Source organism: Tursiops truncatus, chromosome 15 (genome assembly GCF_011762595.2).
Source record: "Tursiops truncatus isolate mTurTru1 chromosome 15, mTurTru1.mat.Y, whole genome shotgun sequence".
Taxonomy (NCBI): Eukaryota; Metazoa; Chordata; class Mammalia; order Artiodactyla; family Delphinidae; genus Tursiops; species Tursiops truncatus.
In genome coordinates, this window is record NC_047048.1 from 62,792,884 (window position 1) to 62,810,155 (window position 17,272).

A 17,272-nucleotide genomic window follows, 5' to 3' on the forward strand; every position below is an offset into this window, starting at 1 on the left:
CCTGTCTTCTCCTTGGAGCCAGAGCCTGGCCTTCCCTCTCCTGGCCGTTGGAGGCCTGAAGGCCGTGACACAGGTGAATAAGAGAATAACTGTGAGGTGAGGCCCCTTTGGCTCCAGGGGCCAGGCCCGTGAAGCAAAGGTGTGACTCATGGGACAGCCTGAGCTGATGAGCGGTCTGGAGCAGCTGAGGCCTCTAGTGGCTGCATGAATCACCCAGCTGGGGGCGCTAGACCAGCTGCACAGCCTGACTCACTGGGAGACCCTGGGAAAGCCTACATGTGCCTCTTCCCTGCCACTCAGCTCTCCCTCATCTATAATGTATGGATTTCCCATCAGTACAGGATCCGGGGGCAGAGAGCACAGGAGTGAATTCTTCCTGGGCTCGAGGAAAACTATGTAGTTAAGCAGTCCTCACCCTGGAGCTTTCTCTTAGAAGCTTTCGTGTCAGGGAGCCCTGGGCAGCCAGAGGGGTGAGGAATGAAGCAGGGGAACTCTGCTTGATGACAGATAGCACCCAGTGGGAAGAGGCTTACAGGATGTTGTGGAATGCTGCCTGGAGCCCAATCCTGTTGGAAGCCAGGAGCTGGAAACATGAATCCTGGGGCTCAGAGTGGGTACCTAAGGGGAGCTTTACTGCACCCCATGCTGCTATCTTACAGGAGGACTGTGTGTGCCCAGGATCAGTACGGCACTGCGCACACAGCAGACAGCCGAACGTGCAGTGAATGAGAGGCAACAGGTTTATAAAAGCAGCAGACTTCTCGGTGCCCTTTATTCTTCTATTCCTACTCCCTGACCCCTGACCTGGCTCATGGCTGGATCCACAGAAGGTGTTCTTGATCGGTGCCCACTGCTGACATGATCTGGTCAGAATTCCCTCAGACTGGACTCTGGGAACTCAACCTCTCATGATCCTCTGAAAGTCCAACATCCACAGACCTCAGGAAGGACCTGTTGTCCAGGAGGCTCTGGAGGGGAGGGGAAGGACTGCTCACCTGTTTCCTCACATACTCCACCAACAATTCAAGTTGTCGAGGGTCTTCACATTTCTGGTTAAAGAAGGTTCTCCAGAGGGCAGCAGCCAGCCCACGATCATCTGAAAGGACCCCCTAGAATACACAGCACAACTGTTCTTCTGGGGCATACGGCAGAGCCAGGATACAAAAGCTGGGGATACTGTGAACACGCTAGCAACACAAAATCAGCTCAGAGGGACCTTACAGATACCATGAGAGAGGAATGGGGCAGCTACTTGGTAGAGCTTGGAAGGGGTCTTCAGAGAGCATCTGGTCTGACCCCTTCATTTTATACAGGGGAAGAACATGGGACCCAGGGGGGCCAAGTGACTGGCTAATAAGGTTGATACAAAGATGGGGCACATGTCTGATGGACGCTCCTAGGCCACAACTCCCTCTACAGCCTGCCTAGGCCCAGGCAACACCTGAGAGGCAGAGAAGAGAGATGGGAGCAGCAGTGGTTCCACTGCCGTCCACAAGGAATGGGCGTGGAGTACTGTGAGTATATATTTCTTCCCAAGAACAGAGGTGAGTGTAGGTTGCACCTTCTCCCCTGGTCCAAGGACACACATCTGCAAGGCAGCTAGCTCTTTAGCAATGAGAGCCAGGTACCTTGGCCTCACTGTCATCCAGCTCTGGGCTGGCTATGGCTGGCCCAGCCTCTCCCTAAGCAGAGGAACAGGCTGCTCGGCAGGATAGCCATAGGCCCCAGGGGAATGCTCAGAGCCTGTGTGTGCCTAATGTCGGCCGTCCTGGCACAGAGGAGAGAGAGCTCTGTTGGGAAGCCCAAATATCACAGAGACCTTCATCCTGGACTAGGGCTATTTTCTAACTTGGAGCTCTGAGGAGGGAGAGAGGAGGGTCTTGCTTCCTGGGCAAGGGTGACTAAAGGGAAAGGCCCTGAGAAGTTGCTCTGTCCAGGTGCCAAGGTAGTGTACGGAACCAGACAAAGTGCTGACTGGGGCTTGGAAGTCAGTTAGAAGATGGGATCAAGTCCTGGCCCTGCCAGTACCAAGCTCAGAGACGGTGGGCAATTTAATAAAGCTGAGTCTTGACCTTCTCATCTATTAAACAGAGACTAAAATGCCTGCCCTACTTACAGCACCGTTGAATGATAAGAGATAACACACAGGTGTTTTGCTAAGTGCACTATGCTAGGTACAAAGATTAGGAGCTTGTTTTGGCATGCAGCTGTGAATACAGTTGAAACAACAGTGAGATCTGGGGATCGGACCACCTGAGTTCAAATGGCAGCTCGGTCACTTGATAGCTATGTGGCCTTTGGAAAGCCACTAGCCCTTCCTGAGCCTCAGTTTCTCACAACCTAAACAAGCAAACTAAAACCTATCCCACAGAGTTGTGAGAAGAGACAATGGCCATGAAAGGCTCTGTAAGTGATAAATCATTACACAAAGAGCCAGGATCACTTATTCGATGTCATGCTGTGGTCTGGCCCCCGAGGCACTGCAATACATGAGGTCTGGCTTTAGGCCTGCTGCCAGGAAGGGCCATGTCCAGTATGGGGTACTGACAATTTGGTGGAAAAACCGTCCACCTGTCCCAAATGCCCCCTGCTAAACACCCCTACAATTCCAAGAGACTGTCCTGGCACAATGGCTGAGTCGGGAAAACCAGCTTCTTCTGGCAGATGGGGACAGGAGCCAAGGACAAGCTCAGGCACATCACTGTTCTCCAAGCTATTTGCTAACACAACAGCCTGCCTGTGTCTGAAGTGCCCTGGGCACATGCCGCAGTGCTGCTGGCAGCGACTCACATACGCTACACGAGAGGGAACACGAGTGGGAGCGAGTGTTATAAGGACTTAGAAAATGAGCCCAGAGCACAGGACAGCAAAAGCCCCGGGAGCCACGGCCTGCCGCAAACAGGCAGCCTTGGCGATGGGTGAGATGGCTGGGAAGGGCCAAGTCCATAATCAGTCAGAAGGAAAAGGATGACTCAGAACTCAGATTAACAATGATAGCAACCTGACTGTTCCAGACTGTCAGGGCTCCTTCACACACCTGGCTCTGATGGCGAGGTATGCCAGGAAGAACAGATGCTATTACCCTCATTGGAAAGGTAAGTACACTGAGGCTTAGAGCTTCTCTAGCTAATTGGTGGTAGATTTGGAACCAGAATGCACTGGTGAGGTCAAGGGATGATGCTGACTGGCTCTAGTCAGGATGCGGTACCTGGCACAGAGTGGGAGTGCAACACAAATGGCTGAATAAATCAACGAACCCAACTTCTGCCTTCTTTCCACCACACTTCTAGTAAGTCAGTGAAAACAAACTGGTCTGAGAGAGGAAGTGGGAAAGAAAAAGGGGTGCCTAGGAGGCAAAAATTAGTTTGCATAGCAATTTTCCCACAATCTACTGGGATGCCTACTTGTTTTCCCTCACGATACAAAAAAAGCATCCTTCAGGAAATTGAGACACCTAGATCTAGAGTAACTGAGAGGCAGCCAAAGGGACTGTCCTGGCCCCGGAGGACCCTGGTTATAGTTAAGAGTTTAAAGTGGTGGAGCCTCACTCAGTGAGGGCTGATCTGACACCACTACGTGCTTAGCACGATGGTAAGAACACAGAGTCACAGTGATACGGTCACAGCTCACAAGCAGCTTGCCATCTAGTTGAAGGGACAAAGCTAGAGCACATCAAACAGCAGCACAGAATTAAATCCTGGAGAATGAACAAATGCTAATCTGTACAGGAGACTCTGAGGAATAGTCAAGACATGGTTGGTTCCTCAATCTTCAGTCTCAGCGTCTATGAAAACTCCTCAGAGACCTTCCCAGTCCACACTAAGTACACCCACCCCATTATTCTCTATCACTGTGCTCTATTTGTAATTAGATATTTATTTGCTTGTTTACTTATTTACCGCCTGTCTCTCCATTAAGAGATAAGCTCTGGTAGGAAAGAATCAGACCATGTTTGTTTTATTTACCAGCATATCCCCAGTGCATCACACATGGTAGGCACTTAATAAATACCTGTTAAATGGATGGATGGATATTGAAATTCAGGGTGAAAAAACACAGACCTAGAGAGGTCAGGGAAAGCTCTGTGGAGAAGGGGGCCTTAAGAATGGAGACTATTTGGAGAGCTACAGGACATTCTAAGCAAGAGAGAATAATATTAGTTCACTGAACATTTACAGAGAGAATGCCTACCAAGTGTGAGACCCTGAAATCCTCAGGTTCAAAGCTGACAGCCTCAGCTACTGCCCCCCACACCTGGTTGTCCAGGACAGCCTCAATCAGACACGGCATATCTGTGGAGCAGTGAGGCAAATGGTCTCACTCAGAAAGAAGGCTACACACTGGAGGGCCATGGGAGATAAAGGTGGACAGGACATGTCACAAATGGGGACAGTTCACAGAATGCCTGCAAGTTCCATGGAGGAATTTGGACCTAATGTAGTAGAAAACAGGAAGGTTCCAGAAGTGTTCAGCGTTGGGGCACAATCCAAGCAAGATTCTAGGAACAGGGTGCTGTAGAGCAGCACTTGTCCAATCGAACTTCCTGTGATGATGGAAACAATCTACAGCTGCACTGCCCAACACAGTAGCCACTACTAGCCCCAAACAAGTACTGAGCACCTGAAACGTAACCTGTGTGACTGAAGAACTGCATTTTCAATTTTAATGAATTTAAATCAAAACAGCCACATGTGGCTAGTACTGGAAAGCACAGCTCTAGAACGTTGTGACTCCCAGTGTGGCCTGCAGAATGGCTGCACATCCCCTACAGCTCGTGGGCCACGCAGAATCGCAGGCCTCACCTCAGACCTGCTGGGTCAGAATCTGAATTTTACCTAGGACTCCAGATGATCGGCATGCACACTAAAATATAAGAAAAGCTGTTCCAGAATTATACCTTTAAATTACCTGGGGAACTTCTAAAACTACAGATGCCCACCTACAGTTAAATCCAGAACTTCTGAGGGACAGGGCCCAAATAATGGTATTTCTAAAGTGTCCCAGGTAATTAGTCTATTTCCCAAACTTTCCCACTCTGAAAAGTCACCTGGTGTGCTTGTTGAAACACCAGGCCCCACTCCCACTGAACTGGAATATATATATATATATATATATATATATATATTTTTTTTTTTTTTTTTTTTTTTTTTTTTGCGGTACGCGGGCCTCTCACTGTTGTGGCCTCTCCCGTTGCGGAGCACAGGCTCCGGACGCGCAGGCCCAGCGGCCACGGCTCACGGGCCTAGCCGCTCCACGGCATGTGGGATCTTCCCGGACCGGGGCACGAACCCGTGTCCCCTGCATCGGCAGGCGGACTCTCAACCACTGCGCCACCAGGGAAGCCCTGAATTGGAATATTTAGTGCAGTTCTCAATAATTAGATTTTAAAAGCACCCCAGGTGACTCTTGCACTCAAGCATGTTTCTAAGATGGCTCTCCAAGATGGATTTGGCATGGGGGGACAGAACATCTTTATTAATGTGGGTAAAAGGAAACAACTGAGCCATCTGCAATAAAGACCACAAACAACTGTTAAGAGAAAGAAAATTATATTTCTTCAATTCTAAGCCTCATTCTTTTATATACTGTAAGGTTTCTGAAATCAGAATGTATCTAATTTAACAACTGATGCATAGATTTAAGCAGTGTTTCTCAATTCCCACCCCACAAAGCTCATATTGAATTAATGATGTATGCAGTATGCAGTCTTAATTGCTCTCTTATAACTGAGGATATTTAGTAGACTGGGAATTGGGAAACCTCAATTTTAACTAGTCCTATGACCCTAAGCAAATCATTTAACTTAATTTTTTTGTAAGCTCATGTCCTGGCTTTAATTATTATCTACAGGCTGATAACATTTCCTCCAGCCTGAACTCTAGTTTCTTACTTTCATCCTTTATGCATTTCTTCCCTTCTTCACTCTTCACCTGCCATGTGCCAAGCCCCATGCCAGGCAACAGAAATACAGAGTAGACACTGTAACTACACAGGAGAAATCCTCACCCAGTGGGGTGACAGTTAATGCTAATGCAGCAAGTGCTGTGGAGCCCAGGAAGGGCAGAAGGCCTTGGGCCTGGGGGGGAAGTTCTTGGGCCTGTGTCCCAGAAGGGGTGATGCTTGCATTAAATCTGCAGGTAACCACAAAATGAATAGAAAAGCACATGGTTTGTTAAAAAGATGAGGTATGATGAATCCTGGTGGTATGCATACAGGTTCATTACACCATTCTTTTGCCTTTTCCATGTGTCTGAAATTTCTATAACAGTTGAGGAGAAAAAGATGAGAGAGATGCTACAACATGGATGAATCTTGAAGACATTATGCTAAGTGAAATAAGCCGATCAGAAAAGAACAAAAACTGTACGACTCCATTTACATGAGGTACTTAGAGTAGTCAAAACCATAGAGACAGAAAGCAGAAGAGTGGTTCCTAGGGGCTGGTGCAGGGGAGAGAATAGGAGAATAGTATTTAACGGGTACAGAGTTTCAATTTGGGAAGATCAGGAAAAGTCCTGGAGATGGATGGTGGTGATGGCTGCTCAACAATGTGAATGTACTTAATGCCACTAAAATGTACACTTAAAAATGGTAAATTTTATGTTATGTAAATTTTACAATAAAAAATGAGATAGATCTAAATGTTCTCATGCAGAAGGATACCCAAGATATATTGCTCAGTGAAAAAAGCAAGTTGCAGAATAGTAGTATATGCAGTGTAACTTACATTTGCATGAAGAAAATAAATACATAGGTGCTTGTGTGTGCACAGGTAACACTTGTAAGGACACCCAATAAACTATTAAGAAAGTTTTCCTCTGGGACAGAGAATTGGGCAGGAGAGGAAAGGGCCCCTTTATTTTTTATTTCAACCATTTATGCACAGTTTTATGTATTTTTCAAATGAGTATGTATTGCTTTTATAATTAAACCAAAAAAGAAGTGTGTGATTTGACCATGATGTTGATGTGTGCATGTCTTCCTCTCTCTGGACGCATCTGGGGCTGAGACTGTGACTGATTTGCCTTTGTCCCGTCATCCAGCACTCCACAGGCACTCAATAAATGCCAACTAGTTGAATGATCTGACCATATTACCTAGTGCTTTCTTTCTCAAGTGCTAGGCAAACTGCTGGGCACACTCATTCTAGTTGCTGAGTCAGTGAAGGTGAGGAAACAGTAAAATACTAAGCCATAATGGCAGGCAGTGATGGTGGCCCCTGAAGCTTCTCTCAGAGGCTCTCATCAAATGCCTTTGTTGGGGGAGGCCACTGTTCTGCCTAAGGCTTGGTAAATAAGCTTACCTCATCATATCCCAAGATTGCCACATAGAAATTATTTGTCATAAGCATCATGTTCTTCTTCAGGATATAGGAATTAACCTACAGAAACAAAATGGCAAAAACAAAAGTATGAAAGAAAGGAAAAACCCAAAAAGTATGATTTTTGGCTCTTAACTTAGCAGAACAGAGAAAGAGGGCCCCTAACAGGTCAAACTGCCAGTCCATCCTCATTTCCCTGATCTGTCAGGATTCTCCCCAATTTGACAGCTTCTTTTAGATGCTGGTCCCAAATTATACAAAGCAGTAACTCAGTTTTATGAACTGAGCCCCAACTACGCGTCGGGCTTTGTGCTAGATACTATGAACACAAATTAAAAGAAACGTTTCTTGACTGGAGGAGCACACAGTCTAGTAAACACAGACATGTAGAAAATAATCACACTGCAACATACTGCCTCAAATTCTATCCCAAAGGTGGTGAGTGATAAATACATTTTAGTATAATGGTCTCCACTTGGTGGGGCTGGGAAGAATTCTCTAGGAGGTAATGTTTAAGTGGACCTCAGAGGAGGAGGAATCTGACAAGAGAGGGTTGCGGGGAGGAAAGAGGACATTCTAGACACAGGGAATAAGCTGTACAAAGTGCAGGGGCAGGAAAGAAAATGGGGAGTGCCAGGGAGGGTGAATGGGCAGGAACACTGGAAATGGGAAATTATGGACATCATCTCCTCTGTCACCGGGGCTCAGAGAGGCAGATATGCTATAGTCATGCTTTTAAAGACACAGAAAACTGAGACTCAAACAGGTGAAGTGACTTGCTCTAGATCCCACAGAAAATTAGTGATAAATCCTCCAGGTCAGTCTGAATTCAAAGTCCATGTGCCTGACATTCCATCAGGTTCCTGCCTGCAAGAAGATAATTTTACTTTGGATAATAAATCAAATACTGAATGATTTCATCCTGTTGTTCATAACTGGTCTCTGAAGGAGGGCAGAAAGGAGTAGTGAAAGGATCTGGATTTAGTCAGAAAACTGGGTTCAAGTCATAATTCTGCTGTATACATAGGACGTGATCTTGGGCAAGTCAAGTAACCACTCTGAGTCTATGTCCTTGTCTTTTTTTTTTTTTTTTTTTTTGTGGTACGCGGGCCTGTCACTGTTGTGGCCTCTCCTGTTGCGGACCACAGGCTCCGGCCGCGCAGGCTCAGCGGCCATGGCTCATGGGCCCAGCCGCTCCACGGCATGTGGGATCTTCCCGGACCGGGGGCACGAACCCGTGTCCCCTGCATCGGCAGGCGGACCCTCAACCACTGCGCCACCAGGAAAGCCCTGTCCTCGTCTTTTAAATGCCCTATACAGAGAGCTGGTTTGTAGAGCAAATGAATTAGCATGTACTTCATTCACTCATTCATTCATTCACTCCACAATGTACACTGAAAGCCTTGGTAAGCTGCAAAGTGCTCTGCAAATGCAAGGAATTATGAGTAATACCTTCTGGTTTGTTTATATAAAACTAAAACCAGCTCCAATACTTTATAGTCATGGACAATTTTCAAAAAGGGAAAGAGAACTGTGAAGCTCAAGACTGGAAAATGTGAGATTGGATGCAGCTGTTTATGAAATCCATGACCTTTCCCACCCCACCTTCACCCTAGGCCAAAATAGCCATCCATCCTCTGTGTTCCCAGAGCTTTCTGTCTACACTTCTCCTGGGGGCACAACACGCTTTAGAGTTGTTTTTGTACCTGCCTCTCCCACTAGTCTGTGAGCTGCTCAAAGGTCCTCTAAGAAACTCTGTCTGATGAATCTCAGCACGCCTGACACCTAGGCCAGGGCCTGGCCAGAGCAGGGTTTAAGACTGGCATGCTGATGACTGAATCCTCACAAGGCCTGAGTACCACACATAGTGTGTTCTATCCAATAATATCCTTTTGTTTGTTTCCTCTTTTTTACTGCTGAGTACCTTCCATGTTTCTGAAATTTCAGAACTGCCAAACTTCTTACTGCACCATCTTTCAGAATGGGCTAAGGTAAAAGAAGAATCAAGGAACAAGCCAGAGCTAGAGTTAATTCCTTCTGTAATGAGAGGATGGGACTACAACCCAGATCTGTTGATGCCCATCTTGAGGCTCTCCCTACTCCCATACTAGTCGTTCTCCTAACTGTGCAAGAAGAACCAGAGCCACAAAAGGACAATGTCAGAGAAGTCAAGCACAAAGGCAGCATCTCTCAGAGGTAAGCGTTCACTGAACCTGCTCAGCAGAGCTGGCTTATGTGTTGCATCAAGCCAGTAAGCTGTAGAGCTGGAAAGGCCCTCAGATATCACCTAGCTCATCCCTTTGAGGAAATGGTAAACTGAGACCCAAAACGGGAAGGGACTTGTTCTGCAGGTCACAAGAACCTGGTTTCTGGACGAACGCTTTCCCTATTTCACCATCTGCAGGGCATTTCCAGAGATCACCAACACATTAATCTGCAAATTTCAATTCCAGCTTTCCAACAAGGCTCGTTTACATACAAACATACTTTCTCCTCTTGGGATGCACCTGCATTCTGGCTGGCTACTGCCCAGAAAGAATGGAGAGCAGGAGTAGAATTCCTTATGAGCAAGGATCCTCTGCCTCCTGGTCCTATATTCTAACTCCACTGACCTATAAGCTGCCTCTCCCCCTCACCTCTAGCTAAGAGATGGCAAGCTGCCACAGCTAGAAATGGTTTTCAGATATCATCACCCAGGCTGGATTAGATCATGAAAAGGGCCCTTCCTGGAAGAGGGTGGAAGCTCCATCAGTGCAGACACATGATCTGTGGGCAACAGGTGAGGGTAAGCGAGAGCAGCTTCCTGAACTACTGGACTCGCCCTGAAGCCAGCCCAGCAGCCAAGGGGAGCTGGATATTCCCTCTGGTGAACCTCTGTTGGGATCTTATTCCCTCACTTAAGCTTTTGTTTGCTGGTGCGCAGGTTCTGTGTCCTCACTGCCAGATAATTCCATATGGAGCACCCTGCCCATGAATACATAGATGGACAAACCGGATGAGAAACTCTCCCCGGTTAGCATTGGGTTGTTCTCTTATTAAACTCTTATCCTTTCCATAATGCTTTTCTTTTTATTAAAACACCATATATAAGGGGCTTCCCTGGTGGCGCAGTGGTTAAGAGTCTGCCTGCCAACGCAGGGGACACGGGTTTGAGCCCTGGTCCAGGAAGATCCCACATGCCGCAGAGCAACTAAGCCCATGTGCCACAACTACTGAGCCTGTGCTCTAGAGCCCGCAAGCCACAACTACTGAGCCCGTGTGCCACAACTACCGAGCCCGTGTGCCACAACTACCGAAGCCTGCGTACCTAGAGCCTGTGCTCCGCAACAAGAGAAGCCATCACAATGAGAAGCCCTCGCACCGCAACGAAGAGTAGCCCCCACTCACCGCCAACTAGAGAAAGCCCATGCACAGCAACAAAGACCCAACGCAGCCATAAATTAATTAATTTAAAAAATCTATTCAAAACAAAACAAAACCCATACATATAGCACCACCACAAGGAAAAGTTTCCTTGTATATCAGTTACTCATATTTTCCCATTTATTTAAGCTATTAAAATTCATGCAGATATTTATAAGCCATCAGGATTTAGTGACTGGTATTACTGAATGTTTAATAATAAACTAAACAGAAGAAATCAGAGGGTTAAATGATGACTGCAATTCCTGTAATGACTTAATTAAATTTTTATTGAGTACATAAACTATGATGTCATTTCTAGCCAACCATGGGTCTGCTTTCCTAGCATGTCACAGGGTGGGAGCACTCAATAGGAGGCGAGGCTAAACGAGCAGCAAGTCTCGGCCGAAATGGGGAGGGGAGCAAGGCTCATGTGGCACACTCAATAAATTATCCGTTCATTTTTAAACAAAGTCCACAAGTTATAATATATTTGCCATGCACTTTTTATGACATAATAAAAATGTTACCTTAAGGATTACTTAACACATACTACAGATGTTATAGCAGAAGCAGGCACCAGGGGCAAAGGAAACAAACATGAGCAGGCCAGGGACAGGTCCTGGAGTTTACATCCCAGGGGGACCAGCACAGTATATTGAAAAGGGAATGCAAAAATGGTCAGGGAGTGGGGCACACAAGAGTTCAGGGTTACTAATCAGCAGATTAATGAATGAGACAACCAACGGGGAACACAAGTAAAGCAATAATGAATCTTGCAAGGCACATGTTTAACTAATGTAGTATTCTCAAGGAGGAATATTTGCTTTAAAGAGATGCCAGTTCATTTGAGGCCAATCCGCTGCCCTCTTTCCCCTTTTCCCTGTTGCTGCTCTTAAAGACATTTACGTGACTGCTTAACAGAGGAACCAGATTATGTGGACGGAGGGTCTGACGGAGGATCAAGTTTAAACTCCTCTGTGAGCTCCGTGAGGTTTTTCGTGATCTGTTCTTGGTCATCTTTCCTGCCTCACCTCCTCCCACCTCCCCACTTTTATCTCACCCTCAGTCAGAGTAAACTATGTGCAATTTCCACAAACATGTCATGCGCTCTTATAGCTCTCAAGCACACTGCTGCCAGGAATCCCTCTCCCTTCTTTATCCACTGGGATGCTAACTCCTTCTTAACCTCTAAGACATAACTTACAAATTATATCTTCTGAAAAGCCTCCTCTCTCCCCAGTCTACAAAAGTGTCTCAGAAACAGTTCCCATAATTCACTGTTTACCATGTGCCAAGAACTATGCTAAGAGCTTTATACATATGAGCTCACTTAATCCTTCCCAGTGACTCTCTGAGATAGGTGCTATTACTGTCCCCACTTTAGAGAAGAGGAAAGTGGTGTTTGGGAAGGTTAAGGTTATACAGCTAGGAAATAGTGGTCAAGATTAGAATACAGAGCAGTTCAATTCCATTGCTTATCTATGTTGGAACAAACACCATAAATAATGTGGCTGCCCTTTCATATGCCCTATACCTCAGGTTACCTGTAGAGGCTGGGCGAATGCTACTACGGTCTTGGGTAAACACAATGCAGATACTCCTGATCACAATGGTCGCCAGAGATGGGCTACGAGATGGGTGATCAGTGGCCAATTACTAATACGTCATACATTTCTAGCATAAGCTAAGCCCCACTCCTGGGTAAACTGGAGGGGAAAAAGTATAATTATGGTGTAGGAGGGGAGAATGGAAGAAGGTTGGTATGGGTAACACAAGAACTGATGAGAATGAAGATAAGAATAAACTTTAAGGCTACTGAGGCAAAGCTGCTAACAGGGCTAATAAGGATTTGTTGCAATGAGTGAATGATAAAGCGTGCCTAGAGTTGCTGACTGAAGCATAAGGAATGTATCAAATTCACCATAAGGCTACAATGCAGCACAAAAGATGGCAGGTCAGGTTTTAGTTGTCTTTCTAGGGGTTAGTAATGACATCAGCAACACTCTGCAATGTCAACACCATGGGCTACACAGTCACTGCATGGCAATAAACTAGTGTGCACTGAACATCAGCCAGTCTATTTTTTTTTTTTTGCGGTACGCGGGCCTGTCACTGTTGTGGCCTCTCCCGTTGCGGACCACAGGCTCCGGACGCGCAGGCTCAGCGGCCATGGCTCACGGGCCTAGCCGCTCCGCGGCATGTGGGATCTTCCTGGACTGGGGCATGAACCCGTGTCCCCTGCATCGGCAGGCGAACTCTCAACCACTGCGCCACCAGGGAAGCCCCAGCCAGTCTATTTAAGTTTAATGTTAGAAATGAGCTCACTGTGCAATATTATATGAAATACACAGAAACGGGTGGAAGTAGACAGAAAGAGAGAAGGGCACATGGAGAGACCAAATACACGTGTGCATGTAACTCACTCGCATTATGACTAAAAGATCTACTGAGGCTCTCTCAGCAATGATCACAAAATACAAGAAATAAAACTCTGTGTGTGCGTGTGTGTGCATTTGGTAGGTCCAGAGAAAACTGTGTTAGTACCAAGAAGAAAGAAAAGGAAAAATAATAAAATATGAAAAGATGGACAATTTCTTTTCCTTTTTTTAGAAAATGATGTGAACATATGAGTATAGCATGTTCCAGCTGTGATGAAAAGCCAACCTAAACAAGGCATGAGATAATCCTTACATCTCATTTTAATAAATCACTTCAAACTTTTAATGTACCAGAGAGGCTTGCTACATTGAAATGCCTTTAAAAATACTCTTCCTTATTAGTTATTTATTTATTTATGTGTTTTGAAAGTCCCAGTTTTATTGCTTGGGATCTGAATATTCAAGATCTGCATAGCTTGATAAGGTCCTGAAAAACAAGGTACATGGTTGTTACTTTCTCAACCTTAATTTCTAAATGGTTACAAAGCACAGGAGCCTTTTCCTCAGGCTTGGAAAATAGCAAAACAAGAGATGGCTGTCCTTGGAAATTACAGTCATTTACCCTCTTAATAAGGCATTCAAACATATCAGTAAGCCTGTAATCACCTTGAAAAGAAGCTGATGAGGTACATTAAGGTCCTGGGAAAATCAAACTATCATGCCAAGTTCATTTTCTTCCATGCCAAGACATACACCTAAGAGGGAGATAGCTCTAATCTACTCTGATTTCCGAAGTTTTTGATTGTATCCCACAGGACAAGTCTCATGCGCTGTTGTCCCAATTCTATAAACAAGGAAACAGAAGCTCGAAAATGCTAAGTTATTTGCCCCAAAGTCACACCCTGCTTGTGTGCTAGCAGTGTTGGAATTTTTATCTCCGCTGGTACCTAAATCTAGTGTCTTCTCTACACTGTCACACCTTTCTGCTTCTGATAAGTCATATCAGAAATGGAGAATCACATAAGCAAAAATTGCTAATTTCAGTATGATGGAAAACAAAAGTAAAATGGAAATGACCCTGAAGTGTTGAAAAATCATCCTAGAAACTGAGATGAGATTCAACAAGGTCAGATGCACAGTAGCATGTCTAGGCCAAAATAAATAAATAAGTAACAGGATGAAGGAAGGGTCTGACTATGTGGTCATAATTAAGACCTAGAGCAAATCCCTGATCATGAGCTGATAAATGAGAAATGTGAAAAGGTAATCATAATTGAATACATCAAAAGAAATGCAATATACAAAGCTCAGAAAGTTTTCCTTCCTCTATTATTGTAATAGTCAAGAGTCTTTGTTTTAGCTACAGTACTTAATAAACATGAAGAAACCAGAAGAATTTCAATGAAGAATGTCAGACTGGAATGATCACATTGGGTTGGCACTGGTCACAAGCCAGGACAGTCGACTCTATGGCCAACAGAAACACCCAGAGGCCGTTCCATGGGTTGGCCTGTTTGCTTACATCATCAGCCTCAATGGATCAGTAGATCTTGCAAGTATTCTGATACTGTCTAAGGTGAAAATCACTCACTCTCTCAGCATCCCCTCCTTATAGAGCCTTCCTACTCCTCTCCAACTCCATATGAGTTAGTAGGCTGCTGATCCTAGAACCATGTCCCTTCATCACAGAGAGGGGCCCAGAGTCCAAGCTAATCTAATGAGACTTGTTTCTGACTAGAAACATCCAAAGATAAAAGACAGCTAAAATTGGATCATCCCAAAGAGATTACTAAATTCCTATTACTAACACTAGGATCCCTGAGCTTCCTTGTATCTTTCCTTCCTGAGGCCTGCTGTTAAACTCTCCTTTCCATTCTGTGAGCTTTAGCTAGCCCCCAATGAACTCCTTTGTTTGCTTAAATTAGCTGCAGTCTCTGTTGCTTGCAATCAATGGATATACTGTCATTCGTCAACTCAATAAAACCTCTCCATAATAATAACATTAGCTAACAATTAACATTTGTTGAATGCCTACCATGTGCCAGAAACTATATTAAAAACTTTATATGTGTTATCTCTTTAATTTTCACAATAATCCTAAAAAGGGGGTGTTACTGTCATTTTATAGAAAAGGAATCACTCCGTTTTCTGTGAAGTCTTTCAAGCTCCCAAAGCTTACTGCTTTCTCCTTCACATGGTTTTTAATATTTCCACCAGGAAGATGCACTGTATTATTTTAATAATCTGTTTACAGGTTGCCCCCCCTCACTGTATTACAGCGTGAGCTCCTTGAGGGCAAAGATGGCACACTGCTCAGCACATGTCTGTAGAATGAATCGATATAATATTCCCTGTCATAATTACCTCTTGTATTGATGCCCACGTACTTTTTACAAATTTTAAGAAAGCTCCCTGAATACAAGAATTTGGTAAGGGGTTGAGCAACTTTGTATACATGCTGCTACTGTTTTCATGGTTTTCAAACACAACTCTGCTCTAGCCAGAAGAGGTTCAACTCCTGTCCTTTCAGTATGTTTTCACATGGCCTCTGAAACTCCACACCTCTCTCAAAGCAATCTCTTACACTGAAAAAAGTTTCAAGACCACTTCTAGTTCCACTACTACCATCTAATAGAGTTCTAGATTTGGAGGCAAAATACATACACATGGGAATTCCCTGGTGGTCCAGTGGTTAGGACTCTATGCTCTCACTGCGGAGGGTCCAGGTTCAATCCCTGGTCAGGGAACTAAGATCCCACAAGCCACATGGTGCAGCCAAAAAAAAAAAAAAAAAAAAATTAAAAAACAAACAAACAAGAACCCAAAATACATACACAAGCAGTTTCTAGTAAAAAGGAGACTTTATGACTGAAGAGAGAAGGAACTTCATGATTGCCAGGGTAAGAAAACACAAAGTGGGCAATTGACTTTTCCTCTCTCATTAGTCACTCTAACAAGATAATAGCCACTTAACTCTCTGATGTGAACAGATCAAACATTAACAGACCTTTGATCCCTGCCTGCTCTATAACAAGTACTATGGAAGAATAATTAGGAAACTAAGAAGTGCTTTTCTGCTTATATTTCCAAGTTTAAGAAAGGACTTATGCCCTGCAAACAAGTGCCAATGCATGAAAGTTTTGATCAGGATTTGGTTTTCTGTCGTTAAATACAAGATTTGGAAAGTGAAAACAGTCTAACTTATTAATGGTCACCAATGGTCAATAAGCAAATTAGAACCCAATTAGCAAGACAATTATCTGAAGCATAAGCAAAGGATAATTCCATTCACATCCACTAGGATGGCTAAAATTTTAAAAAGAAAAAAGAGGTCTTCCCTGATGGCACAGTGGTTGAGAGTCTGCCTGCTGATGCAGGGGACACGGGTTCATGCCCCGGTCTGGGAAGATCCCACATGCCGTGGAGCGACTGGGCCCGTGGGCCATGGACGCTGAGCCTGCGTGTCCGGAGCCTGTGCTCCGCAACGGGAGAGCCCACAACAGTGAGAGGCCCATGTATCGCAAAAAAAAAAGAAAAGAAAAGAAAAATAACAAGCACTGATGAGAATGTAGGAAAACTGGAACCTTCATGCACTGCTGGTGGGAATGGAAAATGGTACAGCCACTAGGGAAAACAGTTTGGTGATTTCTCAAAAGGGTAAACATAGAACTACCTTATGACCCAGTAATTCCACTCCTAAGTATATATCCAAAAGAATTGAAAGCTGAGACTGGAACAGACATTTGAATGTTCCTATCAGCATTATTTACACTAGCCAAAAGATGGAAACAAAGTGTTTACCAACAGATGAATGGATAAACAAAATGTGGTATATACATACAATGGAATATTATTCAGCCATAAAAAGGAATGAATTTGTGTGTGTGTGTGTGGTATGCGGGCCTCTCACTGTTGTGACCTCTCCCGTTGTGGAGCACAGGCTCTGGACGCGCAGGCTCAGCGGCCATGGCTCACGGGCCTAGCCGCTCCGTGGCATGTGGGATCTTCCCGGACCGGGGCAAGAACACGTGTCCCCTGCATCGGCAGGCGGACTCTCTACCACTGCGCCACCAGGGAAGCCCCAGGAATGAAATTTTGATACATGTTACAACATGGATGAGCCTTGAAAACATTATGCCTAATGAAATAAGTCAGACACAGAAGGACA

General features: G+C 45.0%; 1 protein-coding gene across 3 annotated transcripts in view; it reads right to left on the reverse strand.

Moving 5' to 3' along the window:
- The window catches only part of UQCC1 (ubiquinol-cytochrome c reductase complex assembly factor 1), an 89,662-nt gene that overhangs the window by 2,492 nt on the left and 69,898 nt on the right, over nt 1–17,272 (reverse strand). For 2 of the 3 annotated variants that reach the window (XM_019950639.3, XM_019950640.3), the window contains 2 exons: nt 7,304–7,381; nt 996–1,109 (listed from right to left, as the gene is read on the reverse strand). In XM_019950639.3, coding sequence (XP_019806198.1) covers nt 996–1,109; nt 7,304–7,381 — 192 coding nt within the window. The remainder of the gene's footprint in view (nt 1–995; nt 1,110–7,303; nt 7,382–17,272) is intronic. The other variant, XM_033841280.2, reaches the window with a different exon arrangement.